Source organism: Populus trichocarpa, chromosome 3 (genome assembly GCF_000002775.5).
Source record: "Populus trichocarpa isolate Nisqually-1 chromosome 3, P.trichocarpa_v4.1, whole genome shotgun sequence".
Taxonomy (NCBI): Eukaryota; Viridiplantae; Streptophyta; class Magnoliopsida; order Malpighiales; family Salicaceae; genus Populus; species Populus trichocarpa.
In genome coordinates, this window is record NC_037287.2 from 3,203,652 (window position 1) to 3,228,390 (window position 24,739).

General features: G+C 32.7%; 2 protein-coding genes and 1 long non-coding RNA gene across 8 annotated transcripts in view; 2 read left to right on the forward strand and 1 right to left on the reverse strand.

Moving 5' to 3' along the window:
• The window catches only part of LOC18096661 (receptor-like protein 56), a 110,235-nt gene extending 105,263 nt beyond the window's left edge, over positions 1-4,972 (reverse strand). The window contains exons 1-2 of one of the 2 annotated variants that reach the window (XM_052450950.1): positions 4,522-4,972; positions 4,381-4,418 (exon numbers count right to left, since the gene is read on the reverse strand). In XM_052450950.1, coding sequence (XP_052306910.1) covers positions 4,381-4,418; positions 4,522-4,882 — 399 coding nt within the window. In that variant the 5' untranslated portion in view covers positions 4,883-4,972. The remainder of the gene's footprint in view (positions 1-4,380; positions 4,419-4,521) is intronic. The other variant, XM_052450949.1, reaches the window with a different exon arrangement.
• The window catches only part of LOC18096674 (protein TIME FOR COFFEE), a 91,736-nt gene extending 83,020 nt beyond the window's left edge, over positions 1-8,716 (forward strand). The window contains exons 2-3 of one of the 4 annotated variants that reach the window (XM_052450964.1): positions 5,995-6,686; positions 6,994-8,716. In XM_052450964.1, the coding sequence (XP_052306924.1) occupies positions 7,556-8,293 (738 nt within the window). In that variant the 5' untranslated portion in view covers positions 5,995-6,686; positions 6,994-7,555 and the 3' untranslated portion in view covers positions 8,294-8,716. Of the gene's footprint in view, positions 1-5,994 lie in introns of all 4 variants that reach the window. The other 3 variants (XM_052450966.1, XM_052450963.1, XM_052450965.1) reach the window with 3 other exon arrangements.
• Positions 8,717-12,374: 3,658 nt separating this feature from the next.
• Positions 12,375-17,930, forward strand: LOC112326980 (uncharacterized). 2 transcript variants are annotated; one of them, XR_002981044.2, is made up of 6 exons: positions 12,375-12,986; positions 13,068-13,121; positions 13,981-14,022; positions 14,113-14,240; positions 14,505-14,613; positions 17,652-17,930. It is a non-coding gene; the product is annotated as an uncharacterized LOC112326980 (long non-coding RNA). The 2 variants fall into 2 exon arrangements; XR_002981042.2 differs by lacking the exon at positions 17,652-17,930 and having other exon boundaries at positions 14,505-14,831.
• The last annotated feature ends 6,809 nt before the right edge of the window (positions 17,931-24,739 follow it).

The following is a 24,739-nucleotide window of genomic DNA, read 5'->3' on the forward strand; positions in this document are numbered from 1 at the left end:
ATTAAATGAGAGGTATAGTAGTAGTTGAATAAAGAGATGATAATTATAAATAGGAAGTAAAAAAAAAAAAAAGGAAAGAGGGATCTGAATTTTGAGAGAGAACCGGCAGGAGAGAAAGGGAGAAAGAAGAAGAAGAAGAGAAAAGAGGGAAATTAGAAGGGAAATAGAAAGGAGTTGAAGGAAATAAGTTTAAAGGTAAGATTATGTATAAATATGTGTTAATTAAGCTTTAATTTCAGTTTTGATGAATGTTAGGGTTTTGAAAATTTGTGTTTTGGGTTAATTGATGAATTAAGTTGAATGTTATGGGTTAATTGTTGTGGGTATTTGATTATTTGGTTGATTTTGAGAGATTGAATTGAAAGATGATGATTTTGAGTTATGATTTTTGTTTGAATGGTGAAATTGTGTTAGAAATTTGGAGAGGACAGTAGGTTTCTGTTAAAATTCTGGGTTGGAGGTTGAAGATGACAAAATTTCGGTTTGGTCCCTCAATTTTGGAAAATTACAGTTTAGTCCCCAAACTTTGGAAAATTACAGATTGGTCCCTGGATCATATTCCGAGATTCTGAACAGAATAAAAGATGAATTATGGGCAGAATTCCTGTATAGTTATGAAATTTTAACACTTTCAATTTAGTCCTCCAATTTGACCCTAAAAATTTGGTAAAATTCCAGAATGGTCCTTGGATTATAATGAGATGATCTAGACAGAAATGAGGACTAATTATGGTCAGAATTTCAGTATAGTAATGGATTTATGACAATTTCAGTTTGGTCCTTCAATTTGACAAAAGTTGCAATTTGACCCTTAAAAATATGATAAATTACAGATTAGTCCCCAGATGTAATATTAAATTTTGCAGATTAGTTTGATGAATAATTAAGGTTTATTTAGTGAATTATTGCCAATTTTATTATTTGTTTTATTATGGATTAGATTTCGGGAAAACCGTTAGATTTTTGGGTTTTTGAGAAAATTGACTAGTGAGTTCAAAAATATATAGGATTATGGAATACACCCTTAGATAAGTGTATTAAATAGGTTATATATTCTTTTGAGTCATTCTTGAATATGTCTCCTCTATATTCAGATAATCCTGATATTCTACCGGCGGGACGTCAATAGGATTTCCTTCGATATCAGCTTTGAGTTTTGTTGCTTTCGAGTTAGGTGAGTGGATAATTTTCCATATGCATGAGAAATATTATAAATATTTGATTTGTTAATATGAATTGGATCATGCTTCTTGATAATATATATGTTGATTATTATCCTTGTTTTGATAAAGCATGATCAATTGTTGAATCTGAATTCTTGATATGAACCAGTATATATTTTGAATTGAATTCTGAATTGATAGCTCCTCATTTGATTGATGTCATGAGTTGAGCCTTAAGATATGAATATGTCTGTTTGATTATGATTATGATTATGATTATGAACCTATGGTATGTCAGTCAGAATACCCATGCTAACAGGGTAGTGTTAGTCTTTGTGCATATCGTATCTGAACCCTAGTTGCTCGGGGGAGTCACCAACCTGTGTGGACTGATCATCCCACAATACGGAGCCTCATGCTCATTGCATTTTGATTTTCTGACGAGTTTTACCATATGACATTCTTGTTATGGTCAATTTGAGAACACTTCCATAAGAACCTAAAGCCATACTTGTATATATATTTCTCATTGTTGTATTACCTCGTGTGTGTATATTGAACGTTATCTACTCACTGAGTTGTTGAACTCACCATCTCATTATTTATCCTTTTCAGGCTTATAGCTTGATAGCATGTCACTTTTGTTGAACCTTTCGAGCCTGTTTTTTTGTTGTAATTTGTACCTTTTCCTTTATGTCTAGTTAGTGCTCCAAAACTCTGAACTTATATAAACTCTTGTATTAAGACAATTCAATTATATTATGAAGTTGATTTTGTTATTAATGCTGCGTTGAACTCTGATTGAGTTAGGATAAGTTTGTGTGTAAGTTTGGGTTCGCATAGGTATGGAACCCTGGAGGGGAACCTTGCCTATGTGCCGGTCATGGATCCGGGATTCGGGTCGTGACAATATTGTTGTTAGTTGTTCTAGTTTTACCGTGGACAATTGATTGTTGGATAAATCTAAAATTTTCAAAGAGCTAATATTTCCTAAACAAGAAGGAATACAACCTGTGAATCCATTCTTAGCCATCCTTAAGGTGTCTAGATTTGGAAAGATCAAACAAATATCTTTTGAAATTTGACCGCTCATGTTATTGTTGGATATATCTAATTCGATCATATTCGGATATGGGTGATCTTGCAACTGCAAAGTACCAACAAAGGCGTTTTCGCTCAGATATAACAGCTCCAATCGTGTATTGTTCTTAAGCAACCATGATGGAAACATTCCGGTGATGTTATTGTGGGAGAGATCAAGGAATAGTAAGTCATATTGGTTATAGAGGAATTCAGGAATTTCTACATTGAGTGCTTTCGTTGTTTTTGACAATCTAAAAAAAACTAGTTGGAACTTTGGAATCAAATTATCAAAGGCAGAAGGTTCTGTTACTAGTCTGTTGTTTTCACTGGAGAAGAACTTGAGGCTTGAGTGGTTCATAAAAGGCTTCATTGAAGTGGGAACTTCAAAGAGGTTATTTGATAGTGAGAGGAATTCAAGGGATGTGAGGTAGGTAAGAGGACTAGAGACAATATTTTCAATAAACTGGTTTTCAGAAACATCTCACAGTTGTAGAGATGACAAGTTTCCCAAATAATCTGGGAGTGAACCTGCTAAATTATTTCCAGAGAGATCTAACTGCTTTAGATTCTTCAATTCACACCAACCTGTACAGTTTATCTTGAAATAATCAAAATAGTGATGAAAGTATCTTTTAGATATTAAAATGATACATGAAAGAATATAGATATAAATTCTTAGAGATGAAAGCTCAGTCAAACATGATAAAATGCTATAATTAAATTGATTATTAAATAGATATAAAGTCCTCAATTTTCTTGATAAAGAGAATGTAACTTACTAGTGATAGATCCTGTCAGCTGATTGCGTGATAAATCTAATGACTCGAGTTTCCACAAATGTGATGATATGATCTCAAAACCTGCAAGAGAGTTGTTTCTAAGAGTAAGTCATAATCACGATATGCATAATAGATAGAAACTAAAGATAAATAGAATTGATGAGATGCTGTTGTTCAATTGATATATGATTCTCGAATTATACATAAAAAGAATGATAAAATGCTATATTTAATTATAATGAGCTCACGAACGCATATTTAATTATATAATAGGTTGTGTACACTTCAAAGATTAAGAAATAATTTTTAATCATTCTAATTTTGATCTTATTGAAAAAAAAAATTAAGGATATAAAGTCGTTAAAGATGGTCAAACATGATACAATGCTATCATTAAATTGATCATCACATAGATATAAAATCTTTATTTTTCATGATAATATAATGAGTGTTATTGATTATCTTTCTTGTTTTAATTATCATTAAATTAATTATTTTTTATTTGGTTTTATTAATTTTAAATAATATAATATTTTTTAAGATTATGAAATGTTATGTATTTTTAAATAACTTATTCTTTTAATATGTTTGTTATACGACATAGCATAAATAGAATGTCCTTTTAACACCGCTTCTACATTGTCGGTTATAGATCTAGAACTCGAGTTGTGACAAAATTGATCTTTGCATGGATATAAATTCCTCATTTTTCTTGATAAAGAAACAATATAATGAAGAGAATGTCATGTGAAGCATTTAGGTAGATAGAAACTGTGTATTATACCTGATCTTGTCAGCTGATTGCCTGATAGATCCAAAGACTTTAGGGATGAAAATACAGTTAGAGATGGAAAAATGCTATCGTTGCAATGATTCCAACCCAGGTCAAGGTTCTCCAGCTTTTTCAACCTTGATGACAAGTCGTTGAAACCTGCATGATGTTTCTCAAAAGCATAGGAATGATATGAGAAGGAGAAAAGAAAAGGTTTCGAAGCTAAATAATTAAAAGGTTACCATAGAAGCTACCTCCTGATCCAGCTGTCAACCCATTATCTGATAGATCCAAAGACTTGAGAGATGAAAATCCAGTTAGAGATGGTTCTCCAGCTTTTTCAACCTTGATGACAGGACCTTGAAACCTGCATGATGTTTCTCAAAAGCATATTGGAAGGAAATAAACGCATAGAAAAAAATCATACGAGAAGAATGTTTCAAAGAAAAATAATTAAAAGGTTACCATAGAAGCTACCTGATCCAGCTGTCAACCCATTGGCTGATAGATCCAAAGACTCGAGGGTGGAAAGCCCAGTCAAGCATGACAAAATGCTTTTATCATTAAATCGATTGCCACTCAGGTCAAGTTTCCTCAGTTTTGATGATAGGACTTCGAAGCCTGGAAAGAGAACCATCAAAGCAAGATAATTGACATTAAACACCAACCAACCAACCTTCATTTATTTTATTATTATAATTAAGTGCAGAAACATTGAACTAACCTTCATTCTCCATGCAACCAACCAATCCAGTATCTCCCAAATCAAGACTTTGCAATTCTTTGAAAGGCTGAAACAAAGATGCGTTGAGAACCCAATCGCCCAAGCGGAAATCCCTTGCACCTCTAAGAGAGAGCTGGATCACTCGCCTTGTAGTGTTATCACACTTGATCCCAGGCCACTCACAACAATTACTACTGTCCACCCAATCTCGCAAGGAAAAGCCATCTGGGTCGATCAAAGATTGGATCTCCAAGAGACCAATCCTCTCTTCCTGCAAACACCCATAACAACGACCATGCCATTCGCCAACCAAAGTCAACAATGCTAGCAACATCCAAGCCCCCATTATTTTCAACATCATCGTAGATAATTCTATGAACTACTACGTAGAATATTGTTGTTTGTTATGTGCCTTTGGGCAACCATAGAGGTCCTATTTATACTACACCTTGTCCATTTCCATGACTTTATCCGCACATCTTGTGCAGGTTCTATGTTTTGAGATGTTTTCTTTATTTCATTTCTTTTTGGAATATTTTTGGATTTGAATATTATTTTATTTTATTTTATTGTTTAGCACTTAGTCTATTCGCCAGGTTGGGAAAAATATTCAAATTAGTTATGTGCCTTATTGACTGGGAGTCAATTATTGTCGAAGTGCTGGGGTGAATGGAAAGAAAAGCAGGGTGGCAACTGGGGTGTGAAATTGAATATATAGAAAACTACAACAAGGGTGTGCAAATGAGTCGCTTCTCCAAAAAGAATATATAAATTATTGAATATCTAATGGAAACTGTCGTGAACGCGGATGCTTGACTTGCTGTGTACCATTTTGATTTTTAAACACAACCATGCCGTAATTTCCTGGTGATTTCCTGGTGCATACTGGCGGTCTTTCATAATCTTTTTCCAAACAATCCTCGTTAGGCCGGCTCGGGGGTTAACTTAGAGTAAGATTTGTATCATCGTTTTTTATCAGATTCAAGATCAACTTGGATCAATATGCTTGTGTTAAAACAATATTGTTTTTTATATATAAACATAAATATAAATTCAAAGCTCTTTTATAATCTTAAAAGGTAGTATATTAATAGTCGAACCATTATTCATCTAGATACAATTCATCATCTTTTTATCAACATATCTTTTAATTAAAAAAAGCCGTTTATAGAGTTTTAATCTAAGCAATAGGTTTTCATGTTAAAGGATACCTATGTGGTGCTAAGTTCTTCTAAAGTTGGAGAACTTACGAAAATTAATACAAGGCTTCAACACTCCGAAGCCTGCAAGAGAAATATCAAAGCAAAATAAGTAGCGTTAAACAGCAGCCATTTCTTCATTTTTAATTTTAGTATAACACAATAATATGAACCAACCTTGATTCTCAAAGGCAACAAAGATGCGTTGAGAACCCACTCGCCTAACCCCCAATCCTTGGCCTGCACCCCCAAGGCAGAATCAATTACTGCCCAGGTATTTCCACAGTTATGGCTTGTGTGGGTTTTGGTTCACGATGGAGATGATGGATACAATAATGTATTTCGACAACAAAACTTTCAATTCTTGTGAATGGCTCTCCAACTAAATAGTTCTTTATCGAAAAGGGATTGCGACAAGGGGACTCTTTATCAACATCTTTATTCAATATAGCAACTAAGGGTCTTAGTAGAATGCTAAAATTAAAACAGATGTGATTTGGGACTTATAAAAGGAATTTGTTTTGGTCACTTTCAAGTTCGTAGATGATACACTCATCTTCAGTTCATATGATTTTCCATCTCTTCAAAACATCAAAAGAACGATGTGATGTTTTGAGTTGATTCCTAGGCTGAAGGTTAATTTCCACAAGAGCTCAATCACTAGAACTAGAATTGATGATGTTGTTATTTCTTCAACTGCTAGCAATCTAATATGTAGGATGGAGGGGATGCCATTTAAGTATTTGGGTCTGCCTATTTATGCATCTTCATCTCATACATCCGTTTGGAAAACTATTGCTTGATTAACTCAATTATAAATAATCTTTCTTTATTTCCTATCCCATCCACTGTTGCTACCAAAATTGAGAAACATATCATATCTTTCTTTGGTTCTCAGGAGGAAGGAGGGAAAAAACTATGCAATGTTAAATGGGCATCAGTGGTTCCTCCAAAAAAACAAAAAAGGTGGGTATAGACTGCATTATTGATAAAAATAAAGCCTTGTTTTTCAAATGGCTATGGAGGTTTGGGAGGTCTAATACAAGACTATGAAAAGATGTTATCTACAACATCCACAACCAAAAAGCATATTTGAACATGCCTTTAGTTTGTGTTCATTTAAAGGGTAGTACATGGTCTAGGCATGTCATTACTTTTTATAAGAACGAGGGACTTCAAAATATTGCCAAGAAAGAAGTTTGTGGTTTGGTTGGCAATGGTAGAGATATTAACTTATGGAATGATGTCTGGCTGGTAGATTCTTGTCTTGCAGTTCAATTTCCTAGACTTTATAGTCCACCTGAAGATCATGTCTCCCCTGTAGCTACTGCAGCAGTAAAAGCTTCTATCCAACCAGCCAGTGGGAGGCCTTCCCCTGTTGCTAGCAATGGAGCTTCTTCAAGTAGCTAAAGTTTTGCTTCAATAAATACCACGACATCAGCAATAACTGGTGCTACAACAATGAGCTTCTACCCTAACTTCCCTGGCAAAATTGTAGAATGGTGCGTACGAGATTCCAATCCCTGAACATGTTGGGGGCCACAATAGCCTACAGAGGAACCCATCCTTAGGCTATGCCTTTCTTCAATGGATCAATTTTATTCTTCTTGAATGCTTCATCCTTCACAGCTTCAGCGACAGCAACCATTCATACAGACACAGCAAAGCCAACAGGGTCATCAAAATCCACGTATTTCTAGTGGCTCCTCGTCATCCCAGAAGCATTTGCAGAATTAGGTGGAATCAGCAGTGGTCATCAAGATCCAACCAATTACAGAATCATCAGCAGAATCATTCCCTGCCGAACTAGCAGCGGCAGCTGATGCAAAATCAGAATGTTACTCACGAACACCTCCTCCTTTTGCAATGTCATTTGCTCCATCAACGGAACCACAACTTCCCCAGGTCTTGATGTTTCATTGATGGTACAGAATCATGCTCTTCTCCAAAGCCCTCCAGAGACAGCAAGTCATGGCTATCACTTCATCACTGCGGCCCAAGCAACACAGCAGATGAATTACCGTGTGCCTGAAGAAGGGGAAAATGGAGGAAATGACACTTCAAATATGGAAGGAGAGAGGAAGGCCGATATGGTTGGAGGACAGACCCCATTAACTGGTGGGCAGTCAATTGTGTTCTCTCGGCTAGATTTAACAGACTCCTCTGTTTCAACAATGCCTGTGAACAATGTTGTTGATAGCTCAGCCCGAACTCTTAACCTTGGGTCCACTCTTGCTCGGACCTCAAGCCCTGTTATGTCAGCTACTATTGGCAGTGTAAATGCACCAAGTATACAACAACAGATGCAGTGGAATCAGCAGCAGCAGCAACGAAGTCAGCAAATCCTTCAACTTCAGAAGCGTCAACAATTTGCAGCTGCAGCTTCCACTCGTAGTGAAACACCAACAACTAGTAATGGAAGTGTTTATTCGGACCACATCTCATCATCATCATCTATGGGCACCAAGTTACCTAATGCACTTTTGCATTTCCTCAAAATCTTGTTCAAAGCGGCAGTAGCAGCAGCAGTTAACAAAGTATGCACTGCAACAGGCTCAACTAATCTACGCTAATGCTTTTATGCAAGCTCAAGCTCAAGCTCAACATGTGGCAAATTCAACAAGCTTTGCATCAACAGCTAGTGGGTTTCATCTGCAAAGACATCGCAATGAGCAGCAACCGCAATGCATCGGCAACCTCTTCTACAAGGATGTTGTTGTTATGTCATCCGGTCATGTAAATTTTTGTGATTCCCAACCTCCTAGCAACCACGAGAGGATGTTTCCAGTTTTTTTTTTTCAACAGCTAATGCTTAGATAACAAAAATAGAGGAATAACTGATAGAGCTCCAGCATTCGAGCAGAGTTTAATAAAAAAATATAAAGTAAGGTTAGATGCGTGAGCCTTGTTTTGTAAATTTTTATTTGAATTTTAATAATTATTTTTAATTGTTATGTATATGACATAAAAATTTGTTCATGAAATTTCAATTTAAATCACTTTTTTAATCTTAGAATTTTAAAATATATTTTGAGCATGATTTTATTATATTTATGATTTTTTTAACTTTCAATCACACATAAAAATATGAACATACTATTTTGATATATTTTTTAATTTGTTCTGATAATTATAGAATATTCTTTTAATATAAAAAATGATTCTAGTTAAGAAAAAAACTTGTATATTCACCAAGATAAAACAAGAACTATGCTAATAAAAAATTTTATCTTGATAGAGAAAAATTCAAAACGACTATATTTTCAAGTTTAATAACAATGTCAAAGAGTCCCCTTAGACTTGGATATTTTGTTTTACATTTAAAGTTTTTTTGATCTCCACAGTATAGCACTAGCATACAAACTTGTATATTTTTAAGGCAGCGTTTAGTTACTATCCGAGATAGTAGAGACAGAGACAATGGAGATAGAGGAGACAAGACATAAAAGAAGATGGAGATAGAATTGTGTTCACTAATAATGTATAAGACAAAGTGATTGTTTTTGTATCATATTTGGTTATGATGGACAAGAAAGAATAAAATATAAAAAAAATATTTTACCTTTAATATGTATTATTGTCAAACTTACATGTTTTAAAAAATAATTAGTTTTATTTTTTTACTTTAGTTTATATTGAGTATTGAAATTATTAATATTATGATAACCCTAGTATTAAAACCAGGATTAACTTGGCAGGTTGACCCGAGGCCGTCCAAGTTTCAGAAAAATAGAGAAATGATTAACTCGACCTGACCTAGTAAAAAACATGAGTCAACTTAAGATAAAAAACGGGTCAAAACCCATTAAATATTTTGAAAAAGAAAATTGTTCAAAACAAGGTTTCTTTGACTATTTGTTTTAAAAAAAATTGGGTTGATCGGGTTAACCTTCTCTTGGATTAACTCCTGAGTTGAGTTTTAAAACTATGATAATAATCATTTTTATCCATACATTGACTCAGGTCAATCTGTGTTGACCCTCTCGACCCATGACCTAGGCCTTGCTTCTGTCGACTCCCGAGTCGGATTTTAAAATTATGATAATAATAATGTTTATCCTTACATTAATTTGGGTCAACTCTCTTAATTTGTAACTCAAGCATTGCCCCAAGTTGACTATCGAATTAAATTTTAAAACTATGATAATAACCATCTTTATTTTATGTTGACCCGGGTCAATCTAGATTAACTCATCTAACACATGACCCAAGTTTTATCCCGAGTCGATCCCTGATTTGAGTTTTAAAACTATGATAATAATTATTTTTATCATTACATTAACCTAAGTCAATGATCAACCCTACTCGTTACCCAAGAATTGCCCAGGTCGACCCCCAAATCGAGTTTTAAAATATGATAATAACTATTTTTATTCTTCTACTGACACAGGTCAACTTGACTCATGACTCAAGCCTCAACCAGTGACCCAGAATTTGCCCCGGATCGACCCCCAAGTTGAATTTTAAAACCATGAAAATAATTATTTTTACATTTATATGTCTTAGTTGGACAATTTGAAATTGAGAGTTTTTTTATAAAAATATTTTAGAAATAAAAAATAATAAATATTTTCTCTAGAGACATGTCTCCTCTATACCTTACGTTTTGGAAGTACAAAAATTCACTCCAAAATTATTCCAGAAACAAATTTATTTTTATGTATTTGTCTTTGTCTCTTCAACCAAATATATTTATGTATTTATTGTTTTTATCCTTTCTATTATATTATAGGACAATGACCAAACATTACCTAAAGATCTACAACCGACAAGGATGAACTTGGCTTTATTTCATCTTTGATTTCTTCTCGATGATATCTCACCTATTTGTGGAGGCAATTGATCAAAACCTAGTTGATTCAAAGGTTGACTTTGAAAAAATATATTCATAGAGTAATGTTTGAATCTTGGTGTTTTTTATTGGCTCAAAAAAATTACCAACTCACCAAAACCTGTATGAAACATTTAGATTTAATATTATATGTATAATTTATTATCATGATTGATATACTATTCAACTCAGTAACTTAGTAGGATGACCTATAACCTGCTGATCTAGGATTTTAGCCGAATCAAGCTTTAAGCCATATATAATAACTATGATTTTATAAAATTACTATGAACTTCCCTTTTATGTCTTCTTATTTACTCATTTGACTTTTTTTTATGAAGTTAAGATGTTCACATTTATATCATGATTAAACTCTAGGGTAACATTTAGTTATTATCTCGGGATAAAAAGAATAAAGATAGTAAAGACAAAAATATGTTTGGTTGAAAAGACATAGATATAAAAATAATTTTTTTCATGGGATAATTTTAGAGTGAATTTATATACTTTCAAAATAGAAAGTACAAATAAGACATATCTTCATAAACAATATTATTTTTTATTCCTAAAATATCATTGTAAAAAACTTTTAATTCCAAAATTACCCAATTAAAACATGTAAAAATAAAAATAGTTATTATCGTAGTCTTAAAACCCAACTTGGGGGTTGACTTGTAGAAAGATATGTGATCCTTGTTGACCAAAGTCAATGTAAAAATAAAAATAGTTATTATCATAGTTGTAAAATCTAACTCGAGGGTCGACCTGGGACAAGGCCTGGGTCATTGTTTGGGTTGACCATTGACCCGAGTCAATAAAAAAATAAAAGTGGTTATTATTATAATTTTAAAACTTAACTTGGAGGTCGACTCAAGGCAAGGCCCGGGTCATAGGTCAGGAGGGTCAACTCTGGTGGAACCGGGTTAATGTAAGGATAAAAGTGGTTATTACAATAGTTTTAAAACTCGACTTAGAGATCGACCTGAGGTTAGCTCAGGTCTTGGGCTAGGAGGGTTAATGCATGAATAAAAATAATTATTATCATAGTTTGAAAACTTGATTCAAGAGTCGACCTGAGACAAAGCCTAGGTTATGGGTTGAGAGGGTCAACTCGAGTTGACCCAATTTTTTTTAAAAAAAAAAAGAATCAACACAACCTTGTTTTGACCAATTTGTTTTTTTTTAAATAACAGGTTTTGTCTTGTGTTTTATCCCGAATCAACTCAGTTTTTTAAATCACCTATCTTTTCTTAAACTTAAATTAATCCGGGCTTAGAGACGACTAGATCCTGAATAGATTCATTAGATCAGTCTAGGTTTTATAACTAGGATTATTATAATATTATTAATTTCAACACTTAATATAAACTAAAGTAAAAAAAAATCTAATTATTTGTATAAATATGTAAGTTTATCAATAATACATATTAAAAGTAAAATAATTTTTTTATATTTTATTTTTTTTGTTTATTATTATCAAATAAGATATAGAGATAGTTACTGTCAAACATAATTTTATTTTCATCTCCTTTTCTATCTTTTTTTTCTTTATTTTCATGGTCTTCTTCTTTTTTATTTATAACAGTAACCAAATATTGCCTAGTTATAACATATAGAAACATACAAGCTGTCATGTTCAAGCCGTTCTCTTACCATTTTAAATAAATTGAAACACAATTGCGAGGAGAAGAGTGTGTTTCGTATCGTGTTAACTTTTGTGGTTGTGATTTGAAAACTGTTGTTTTATAAAAAGTACTTTTGGTTGGGGTTGGTTTGACATTTATACATGTTTCACTACTACAAAAAGGGGTAATTAGCATCTGAATTTAGCAACGGATAATTCCGTTGCTAAATTCAGTAACGGATTTGCAACGGATTACACATATATTAGTTTTTTAATATCAGCAACGGAATTTAGCAACGGATTATCCGTTGCAAAATTTACGTTGAATTTAGCAACGGATTTTCCGTTGCTAATTAAAAAATAATTATTTAAATTTTAATATAAAACCAAAATTACGAACACCGTTGATTACATTTACAAATATTAAATCTCAACCGTCTATTTTTCGCTGGCTTTGTAAATTAACACCAGGATTGCTCTCCCCCCACACCATTCATGTTTACAGAGACGAAATGAACAAAACCAACAGATGAAATTAATGATCTTCCACTCTTCCAGTCTCCTTCGTCCCTAACAACATCGATCCATAACTGTAGAAAAATCAATCTCTCTTCATCGATTTGATTTTCCTTTATCCCAAACATTTCATCTTCTTCACGTCTTCAGCAACCCTAATTTCTTTTCTTCATCTTCTTCTCCTTCATCCGAACAAAATCGAACCAGACCCATCATTATCACCATCGGACATGCTGATTTAAGGTATCTCCTTGTAAACGGGTTGGGTGTTTCACGGTTTTCTTCAATAGTTCAGGTAAGTAATTAAGGGTTTTTGTTTTTGTTTGTTGCAATTTAACTTGCACTAAAAATTTTTCACCTAACTTTCCCAATCCAGGTTTCTTTCTGTCCCTGTAGAACGATCTCGGTCACCTGTAACTCAAGAACACAGGTAACTTTTTTTTTTCTTCAATACTTTGAATAATGGTTTTAGGCTATTAATTCGATAATATAGGGGTTTATGAAATGTTTAGTTATGCATGTGTAATTGAAAATTTATCAAAACCCCCAATTTAATTTTTAGGGTTACGGTTCATAAATTTTTTGATGTCCCAGCAGTTGAGCTATAATCATTTTTGCTTCCCTTTGGTTTCTTTTTGCCAGTAGATAGTTGTTTTCCCCCATGAGATACCTTCATATCATCGTGTAAGTGGGATGTATTTTTCTGTTCAAACTACTGTTTTGTAAGATCCAATGTTATATCTCCACATTTTCTCATCTCCTCAGGCATATAATTGTCTTTAAACAAAGCAAGGCTTTTTGGCTAAATAACTCCTTCTTTGCCCCACTGAAATTGGCTCTGAATATTATACCCTGTTGTAACTTGCTACCCTGTTGCTTCAACTTTTTACATTGTAATGCTCTACTTCTATAATTTTGAAGTGTTACAGCAGCGTATGGATGCTGTTAAAATCTAGAGAGTCTAGCAACTGGTTAACCTGTGATGCATTTTCTTCTTCTGTAGCAGTCCAAGTGTTTCTTTTTTTCTTTTTTTCTTGCTGTGATTTGATTGAGCATGCTTGCAGAGTTTTAGTGCTGCCTTTTAGTCACAGCCAATCCAACTGACTAGGATGTGGTGGTTGCTGATTCATGTAGATATTATTTCAAAATATGCAATTATTAGTTTTAGTTGCAAAACTTATCCGCACTTATTTTCCTTGACAAAATTCAAATTTTGCGATCCTATTCATATTTGTAATATCGTATCATTTTCTGGAATAATCCACCTTTTATTTTGCTGTGTTATGCAGGAGAAACCTCAACTATTTCAGTTTGTTCCAAATTAAAAGCAGGTACCATTTGTTCAGACCACATTGTATTAACAAAGTTGTATTTATTGTGATAGATTCATAATGTTGTTTATCTGATTTATGCTCTCACAGGTCAAGGCAGCACACCAACTTCTCAAGACTATTCCACATAGCTATGGGAGCAGGAGGGTTGATGGAGTTCCTGTTTTCAGCAAACAAAATTCAGATATTGCAATAGCTACCAAAGACGGGATTAAGTGGTGTGTATTGATTCTCTTGTATCAAAATTTAAATATGCATCTTTAAATTTTCAGGGCATAGGACTGTTTTTTTTCTTTCCTTATTCAATTCAGAAAAAAAATTGTTATGAGAAGACAATTGCCATGAAAATATGAAAACTAAACAGTACTTTAACTTGGATATTCTTTCTGTTTTTCATAGTTTAACTTAGATTTGTTTTAAAGACTAGCAATTGATAAAGCTGGATGGGTTTAACATACTGTTTATGTTTTTTATTTTTCCAGCAATATGAATGGCTTATTGGATCACAATATAAATCAATAGAGTTGGCTAAGTCTGATTGGGTTGCAACAAGGAAATCTCCACCTTGGGCCATTGATTATTGGGGCTTTGGTAAGTCAAATTTGCTCCATTTTTTGATGGTTGCTTAATTAGATTATGCTTAATTTGTCTGCTGGGCATGCCTATTGTAATCTTTTCAATTAATTGAAACTCTGCTTTTCATTGGGATAAGATTATTCATATTTAAATTTATTGTCCTTGTAGATCCTAGTTTTGGAGGTTTATGTGAACATGATGCTGGGATTATATTAAATTAACTTTTCTGGGCATAGTACTGTCTTTTTTATTTCTGCTTTTACATATTGCTTCCTGAAGTTCATGTTTTTGGTATTTTTCCTCTTAAGAAGAATAAGAATAAACCTCGGTCTTCTTTATTTAATTTGAAAACCATGAAGGCATTTAGAGGCCCAAATCCCATTTTGATTATTTGGTTAGACAATATAAATCAATGACAAGGTAGTTTAGAACTTTGGGTGGGTAGTTCAAAAAATAATAATTAATGCTTTTTACAATAAGCTGTTGGGGGGGGGGGGGGAACATTACAAGAGTAAAAAGAATGGGGTAAGAGGTGATAAGGACATATTTAAGGGTGGAATCTTATGGGGAACATTACAAGAGTAAGTTGTGTATTTTTAATGAATTTTGTGTTGTGGGGTTGCTTGATTTTTGTTAAAAAAAAAAAAAACATAACATGATATATTCGGGATAAGTTTTTTCTTTACTTTGATTTCCAGCAATAAAATCTACCTGGAAATGAGCTTTCTAATCTATTAGAATTACTTAGAACTTTGATTTCTGATATGCAGATTGTGTAAAAATAGCAAGGGTGACTAGGGTTTTGGTTTGAAATTGGGATTGCTATGTTGGTAATTTTATTATTGTATTAATTTAGAATGCAAAGTGTAATTTTTAAAGAACTAGAAGCAAAATGAAAAAACAAATAAATTATAAAAAGTATTTTGTAATTATCTAGCAACATTTTAATTATTTAAAAAATCCTTTAATCAAGCTGCGCTCCTAAAAAACCAACAGAATTGGTGATAAAGATAGCAGCAGATACTTGTTTAATCATTAGGCCAATATTCATAATTATTGAAGGTTAAAATCTATATTTTTTACTGACCTTACAAGGGAAAATTATTGACATGTCTGTTGATGATTGGCTAGTTAGCTAAGTTAATAATTAGTGATTACACAATCAATGCGTGATGAGGGCTTTTAATTTTCATGGTAGTAAGAATTACTTTTTTTTTCCTTCGTTATTTTGCCCCCTCTGTGTTGAATGTGCACCTTCATAGCTCATAAACATGGTAAATAACTATCCAACCACCATACCAATGACTACAACTAAGGAATATTGATTCAGACGTCCTTGGTACATTTTTAAAAAATGAATTTAAAATAGGAGTTATTGCTTTCATCAACCATGCACTAAAATTGTATGATTTCCATGATTTACACCATTCCATGACATCTGACTACCACTGATTCAATCATTGAACTTGATGTTTATAACTCACGTGAATTAATTTTCAAATCAATTGGAATGTCCTAATTTGTAAAATTTTGCACACATATAAACTATAATTCATTTGACAAGCTACAAAGTTAAAAGGTTTATTGGTCATGGATGGATGGACCTGAAATTGAAATGAAATAAATTTTACTATTACTTGGGAAACTTGAATTATTTATGTGTTTTTCAGTGGTGAAAGACTTGTTAGACGGCCTGAAAAGAAAATTCAAATTCTCTTCAATAAATTATAAGGCTAAGGAAACATTAAGCACATCAATCATGCGTATACCATCCTTCCATAAAATCCATGCAAAGATTATTTTCATTTTAATCAAATTACTGTGAAAATAGTCAGAAAATTAATCAAGAGAACTCGCAATCATGCATATATCATTCAAACATAAAATCCATAAGAAAACCATTTTCACATAACCAAATTAAAATTACAGAAAAAATAAAAGATAAATTAGTCAAGATAAATCGTAATAAAACTATAATACCTGCTGAAAAAGATAAGTATTTGGATGGTTTGTTTGAAAAAATTGTTCCACTGTGGCTAATACTAACCGGCCAGAAACATGTGGGACATTTCTCACCACTACGTGAGATGCTTTAATTTACTCATGAGATGCTTCTACTTCTTTTCTTTCTTGATCATGTCTCTTCAAATGTCAAATACACCAAAAAAATAACAAGAAGCAAGCCTTCTAAAAAACAGAACTAAGCATGTAGTTAGATCATCATATAAACTAAATGAATTTCCAATACCAGAAATTTGAGGACTGAAACGAACAATGTGGTTGTTTACTTTTGATTGATATCATGCAGAAATTTCTCTTGTAAACAGTGAAGAAAATTTGAGTCCAACTCACAGTGAACTGTTCAGCATGTCTTCTTTTTGAAGCCAAGAAGCGCAATCTCATCAATGCTACATGATTGTATTCTTTGTAGAGCATGAAGCAAATCCATATTCAGCGGCAAATTAAAAAAAATATAAAAAATATGTTTAATTAAATGATAAAAATATAGATAAAAATATGTTTAATTAAAAAAAATGAAAAAACACGTAAAAATATATATATCCTCTATCTTCGCCCTTTGCCATTTCTCTTGACTCCCTGAGAGTTATAGCTTATGAACTCATTATATTTTTTCTTCTTTCATTAAAAAGGCTAGCTACGTGTGTACGACTAGCTCACCGGATGGTAGGTTTTTATTTAAATGCACCAATTCTGTTGAGTTGAAAGGTGACAAGCTTTAATTTTGCATTCAATAGTATTTTTTTTTTTAATGATTTCCCATTTGAAATGGAGATGTCTGCTTTTTTCTCCGGCTAAATTCCAACAGATTCCAATTAGCTAGCACTTATCTGGAAGACCTTGTCTTCTGGATCATTTCAAGCTTTTTACACAAAGCAAGCATCCGATCCCTCTGTGCATTTTATTTCCCTTCATGTCTTTCCACCCTCTCAGACGCATCCTTGGAATCAATTTAACTTGGATTTATTTTAAAAACTAGCAATTGTTATAACTTTATGGGTGTAACATATTGTTTATGTTTTTTATTTTTCCAGCAATATGAATGGCTTATTGGATCATAATATAATCCAATAGAGTTCGCTAAATCTGATTGGGTTGCAATAAGAAAACCTCCACCTTGTGCCATTGATTCTTGGGGCTTAGGTAAGTCTATTTTGCTCCATTTTTACATGGTTGCTTAATTATATCGTGCATAATTTTTTTGTTGTGCATGCCTATTGTAATCTTTTCAAGTAGTTCGAACTCTGCCTTTCATTGGGACAATATTGATAGTTTATATAAGAAAACTAATTGAATGATTTTCTTTTATTAAATCTGATATTGAGTTTATTTTGGATGGAAATTATGAGACCAAAATGAAACCTAGAGGTGGCTGAATAATATATCAATTAATTGCAAATTTAAATGTCGTGCTATTTGTCAAGTCTTGAAACATATTGTGACGTTGAGATTGAGAAGACAACATTTCTCTTACGGTCTGCTCATGTCAATTAATTAACAATAATATTATGCTCCATACATATTAAGAGAAGAAAGAAGGCAACAAATCTACTAGTACATGAAATTAACTAATTTGGATTGTGCTTAAAGAATTTATAAAACAAATGTGTTTATATTTTCATCCACCAGTATTATAATTATTATCTAATTATTATTTCACTACGACATAAAAGATAGATACAATGTATATGATAAGAGACAAATAATTAAAGTTTATTCATGTGGTACATATTTTATTTTAAAGGATTGTTTAAGTACTAGTAGTTAAAGAAGTATGTGTATTTCAAAAAATGCTTATTGGTGTTGTCATGTTAATTAGATTAACATGGATGATCGATCGTGGATGTATCGTCGTCTTATGGATGGTCGTCTTCGTCCTGAATACATTACTGGTGTTAGAAGATTTATCAATTTTGCATTTTCAATTGATAAAAATATATCTGGGGGAAAAATTAGATGTCCTTGTGTGAGGTGCAAAAATCAAAAGTTTTTAAAGGAAGATGATGTTTGTAAACATCTATTGACAAAAGGTTTTTTACCTTGTTATGAAAATTGGACTGTACATGGGGAGCCTTATGTCGCAAAACCAATATTGGCTGGACCTTCATCGATTATAATGAGTCATGATGTGAATGATGTTTGTCTAGAGAATCCATATAGGAATCTGGTTATGGATGCAATGGGGGTTGGTGATGCATTCTATAATGATAATGTGTCTAGTCCTATGGTAGCAGGGGAAATTCCAAATCCGGAGGCAACTAAATTTTTTAAGCTTTTGAAAGCTGCGGAGGAGCCGTTGTGGGATGGGTGTACCAAGCAATCCAAATTATCTGCGTGTGTACAATTGCTTAATATGAAGTCAACTTTAAATTTGACTCAGAATGCCTTCAACAATTTCATTGACTTTACAAAAAGTTGCATGCCTAATGATGAAAATTTGGTTTCAAATTTTTATGATGCCAAGAAATTTATGCGGCCACTTGGACTTGGTTATGAGAAATATGATGTGTGTCCTAATTACTGTATGTTGTACTATGGGGCAGATGCAATGAAAATAAATTGTGATTTTTGTGGAAGTTCACGATACAAACCTAGAAATCCAACTAGTAAAGGTTCCAATAAGGCGGAGAAGCAACTCCGATACTTTCCTCTAACACCAAGGCTTCAAAGACTATTCATGTCTCCATATCATGCCAAAGATATGACATGGCATCATTTTCATAAGTCTGATAATGGGGTTATGGTGCACCCATCTGATGGGGAGGCATGGAAGGAGTTTAATCGTGTCCACTTAAGCTTTGCATCAGATCCGAGAAATATTCGGTTAGGGTTGTGCACTGATGGGTTTTGTCCATTTGACATGTCTTCAAATACATACTCTTGTTGGCCAGTAATTGTGACTGTTTATAATTTGCCTCCGTGGAAGTGCATGGCTAGACCATTCATGTTTTTGACAATGATGATTCCTGGGCCAAAGAATCCGGGTAAAAAGCTTGATGTTTTTCTAAGACCTTTGATTGATGAGTTAAAGAATTTGTGGTTTTTTGGTGTTGAAACATATGATGTATACAGAAAGGAAAATTTTCAATTAAGGGCAGCTTTGATGTGGACCATTAGTGACTTTCCAGCATATGGCATGTTATCGGGGTGGAGTACTCATGGAAATTTGTCTTGTCCTTATTGTATGGAGCATAGCAAGACTTTTAGATTAAAAAATGGGGGGAAAACTACATTTTTTGATTGTCATCGACGATTCCTACCCATGAACCACCCATATAGATTTCAATCTGATAAGTTTTTGAAAGGAGTAATTGAAAGGCTTTCTCCTTTACCTCGTCCATCTGGTTTGGAAATGTTAAATGAAGTGTCCAAGTATACTGAGGGACATAATGGAGGTTCATCATATAATGCTAAAATTCCTGGCTTTGGTGTTAAGCACAATTGGGTATAATGTTGGACGGTTATTAAGACAACTGCTAGAAGTCGTTATAATGTTGACATGGGTGAATTTATTGAAGATGCCAACAATGTGAGATCATTTGATGTTGATCAATCAGATGAGATTTCTCAACCATGTCGTGTCCTTCCTACTCCAACACTTGATGATCCAAATATACTTGTTGAATCATCTTATTATGAAGAAATCGGGCAACATGAATTGATTCAACTTGACATGAATTGGGGAAACAAAGATGATGAAGATGAAGATGATGAAGATGAAGATGATGAAGAAGAAGATGATGGTGATGGTGATGGTGATGGTGAAGAAGAAGAAGAAGATGATGATGATGATGAGGATGATTGTTATGGTGGTGATGGTTAGGAATGATGATAATAATGAGTAGCACAAGTTAATTATATTTTGTAGTATATGTAATGAATTATCTTTATTATATGTATGAATGATTTCATATTATTTGACAATATTTAGGCTTTCAATGTTTTTTTTTATTATTTTATTCAAGTGTGTGTTATGCATCACATTACATAAATCATTTTCATTCACCTTTGAAACCATTTATAACCTTTCAAGTATCAATCTTTAAATTGTGATTCTGATGTTATATTTTATTTTGTGATTCGTTTTCTTGCTTACAGATGCTGAAGTGTGAAAGAAAGGGTTCTTCCTACTCAATGTTTTGATTTATAGGACCAAACATTAAGGTAAGCATACTTATAAATTTTGTTTTCTGCTTAATTAATTATTATTGTTTGTGTTAATTGGCTTTTGACAATTTAAACTTCATGGCTGAGTTTTGTCATTGCAAGGAATGCTTAATGAAATTGTCCTGATGTTATTTATATATTTGGTTTTGTTACAGTAATTATTTTATTTGAAGTATAATATTTTTCGGAGTGATGAGTATTAAGTGGACAATCCATACTGATTTTGAACATCATAAACTAGATATTGTTTGTAATGAATTGGGAAAAAAATGTTATTTAACAGTTTATTTTCATTCTAGTTATGGCAGTCTTGGGAAAATATATGTGAATTTTTTGTTCCTGATAGTTTAACTATGAGCTAATTTATTGTTATGTTGTATATATTCATATTAAATATTAGTTATTTTTTCTGGTTTTTAGCATGCCTCGACGAGGATCCATATTAGATTCTAGGAGTGACAGGTCCACATCAAGGAGTGACAGGTCCACTTCATCCAAGTCATTTCAAACTACATCAAGGCATAATAACAAAGGATCCACATTTCATCAACCTGTGTATCAGAACGCAAATGAGTATTATATACCCACTTTGGGGAGTACACATCCTCCTCAACATGATTATGGGAGGGTAGATGCATATCAATATTGTGACGGCTTTCGTTTTCAAGATTTGCTTCAAACTCAAGGAGGTTTCTCTCGAGATAACCAACTTGTTTATAGAGGACATAATTTATATGGGACTTATGGGAGAGTTGATGGTAATGATGATGATGTGAACATTAGAAATGAAGATGAGGGAGACGGTAGTAATGAGAGAGGTGTATGTGATGAGAGAGATGTATGTGATGAGGATCAAGATGGTGTTCCATCATATCACGGTTCAACATCTTCTCCATACAATTATGATCAAAGTGTTAAAAGGAAGGGTTTTGACACGCCAATAGATCCAATAACAAGAAAAAAAGAGCTTTGTTTGTATGGAATAACAGAGTAAGTTCAAACTTTTAATAACTAACTTATTAAGGTTATATTTTCAAGTATGAAAAAAATTACTTCTTATTGTGTAATTATTTGTTTAATATAAGTTTGTTATTATATATTTTCAGGTTCAATAACGCATCGTGTGGCCGTGCAATCGGAGATATTTTGAGGTCCAATTTTAAGGGAGCATGGCACTCTTGGGAAAAAGTAGATCCAATGTGCAAGGATGAACTCTTTAAAGAGTTTAAGGTAAGAACCAACACTAATTGCTATAATATTCTTTTCAATTTTGATCACTTTAATGTAGAATTATGAAAATTATCAACTGAATAGCTATGACTGATTTGTGTTATAATTTGTTTTTATTTCTTGTTTACTCTTTAATATCATTTAATTTCTTTAGTTATTACATCATCTTGCAAATTCTGAACAAGATAACACAATATGATTAATTATTTATATAATTTGAAATTTTGTGCACTCTTTTTACTTGGTATATATATTATTTGGTAGAAAACATATTCCTTTCCTGAGGAAGATGAGTCGATTGTTCGTAATATTTGGGAAGATAAGGCTAGGATAGCTTTGAATCAACAATTGACACGAGCTCGCAAGAAAGCCATGTCAAAAGAAAACACTACAAATATTATAGATTGTCTTGATAAAGGTCCTGCCTGGATAAACAATGATGACTGGAATCAAATGATCAAATATGTTTGGTCCACCCCTGAATTTCAAAAGAGATCTGAATCTGCTAGGAGGAATCGATTAACCAAAACAGATGGCAAAATAAGCACTCATTCTGGAGGAACAGTGTCATTTGCATCATATCGAGCTAACATGGTAAGGATTTTTTTTTAATGCTTAAGATAATAAATTAAAATTTGTATATTTATCTTTTATAATATTTATTAATCTTGAAAGCAAGAGGAAGCTGGTGGAAAAGAACCTCCATGGGATGATGTCTTTTCAGCTTTGCATCAAAATACTAAGCAATCTAGTAGCTTCGTCGACAACAAGTCTAAAAAAGTGGTTGTATGTATTTTTATTTGATTATTTCTTAATATAACTTAAGTATTATTCAACATTGAAATTAATTTATTATTGCATGTATTTTATTTGTAGGAAAATTATAAAAAGGAGATGATTTCAAAGTATGGAACTGATCGGGAAAATCATCCTTCATTTGATGGAGCAGCTTGGTGTGTGGCTTCAGGAGGAGTTACAAAGGGTAGGGTATATGGTGCACCTCGTATGCCAAAATCAAAAGTTAGTACAAGCTCTTCATCACATTCCTACTCGGTGGAGTCATCATATCCCAGTTCATCGTATCGAGCATTGCAAAAGGAAATAAAGGATAAAGAAGAGGAGATAAAGAAAAAAGATGATTTTATTCTTGAAATGAAACGGCAGATGGATTCCATGAAAGAATATCTTGTGAACAATCTTGGATACCATGGTGGGACATCAAATATTGATCAAGGTATGCCACCACCTTTGACTCCATCAATACCGCCACCTATGGCTCCTCGGATAATGACACCTATGGGTCCCGCATCTCAACCAATTTTTCGACCTATACCTCGACCTTTATATCCTGATCAATCTTGTGTTGATCCACAATATCATGGTTCGTCTTCGCAACCAGCACCATGATTGTATCTTTTGTTGTTTTTTTTTTTATTGTATTTGAACTTAATTGTATTAATGCAAGTTTAACTAAATTTTTATAATATGAATATTATTTTTATTTTGTTTTTTATTAATGATATAATTATTTTTAATATTAATTAATTTATGTTGGTTATATAAATTCTACAACTTTTAAAATATCCATAAATAATTAAATAAATAAATTAAAAGTTATTTTAATAAATAAATAAAAATTAATTTAATAAATACAAATATGAATCAGCAACGGAGAATCCGTTGCTGATTCACAAAACCAGCAACGGATTTATCAGTTGCTGATTTGGCAGCAACGGATAATCCGTTGCTAGTTTTGCAACTGAAAATCCGTTGCTAATTGTCAGCAACGGATTATCCGTTGCTGCCAAATCAGCAACGGATTTATCCGTTGCTAAAAAATCAGCAACGACAAATCTGCATCGGATTTTTGCCGTTGCTGATTCCGTTGCTAAATTGTTTTAGCAACGGATTGTAGTCTTATTTGCAACGGAATAGTCCGTTGCTAATTACTCCATTTTTTAGTAGTGTTTGGTTAAAATTGTGGTTGAAATTGAGGTTGAACAAAAAGTAGTTTAATGTGTTTAGTTAAGAATGTTTTTCAAATCGAGGTTATAAAATAATTAATATATATATATATATATATATATATTAATATTGATGGTTTTTAATTTAAATATTATAGATTTAACTACTGCTATTACATCATGAAATAAGTAATACTTTATATAAAATATTTTTTTATTGTTCCATTAAACTATCTACAATTCCATCACGCACGAAATTCATTCGACAAGGACTACAGTTTTCTTGGTTTCTTAAGCCCGCAACAACATCAGGTAAAATATCATCAGGAACAAAATTAGGATTGCGATCAAATTCTGCAAATGCTACGTCATCAAGCAATCTCCTTATAATTTATGTAGTGTCATTGAATAATGTTAAACACTAGTTTTTCGAATAAAACACAATTAAAAATAAAAAAATTGATTTTTTTATTTTACTAGGTCGGACCCGGTTCAATATATTTAGCTTTGGACCGGATCCAGTCCAGCCGGAATAATAGAGACATTCTCCACTGTTCACATGAAAAAGTGGAGACAACAGAGGAAGAGGAGAAGCAACTTCAAGTGGGTCTCGTAAATAGTAAATAATGTTTTATAAATTATCAAATAATTATTTTTTGTGATTTGCTTCAAAAATAGAAGTAACCGAAGAAGAAGAAGACATGTGATTACGGTGCCATGCAGCATTTTGACATTATGAGTATTTTGATGTATATCCATTA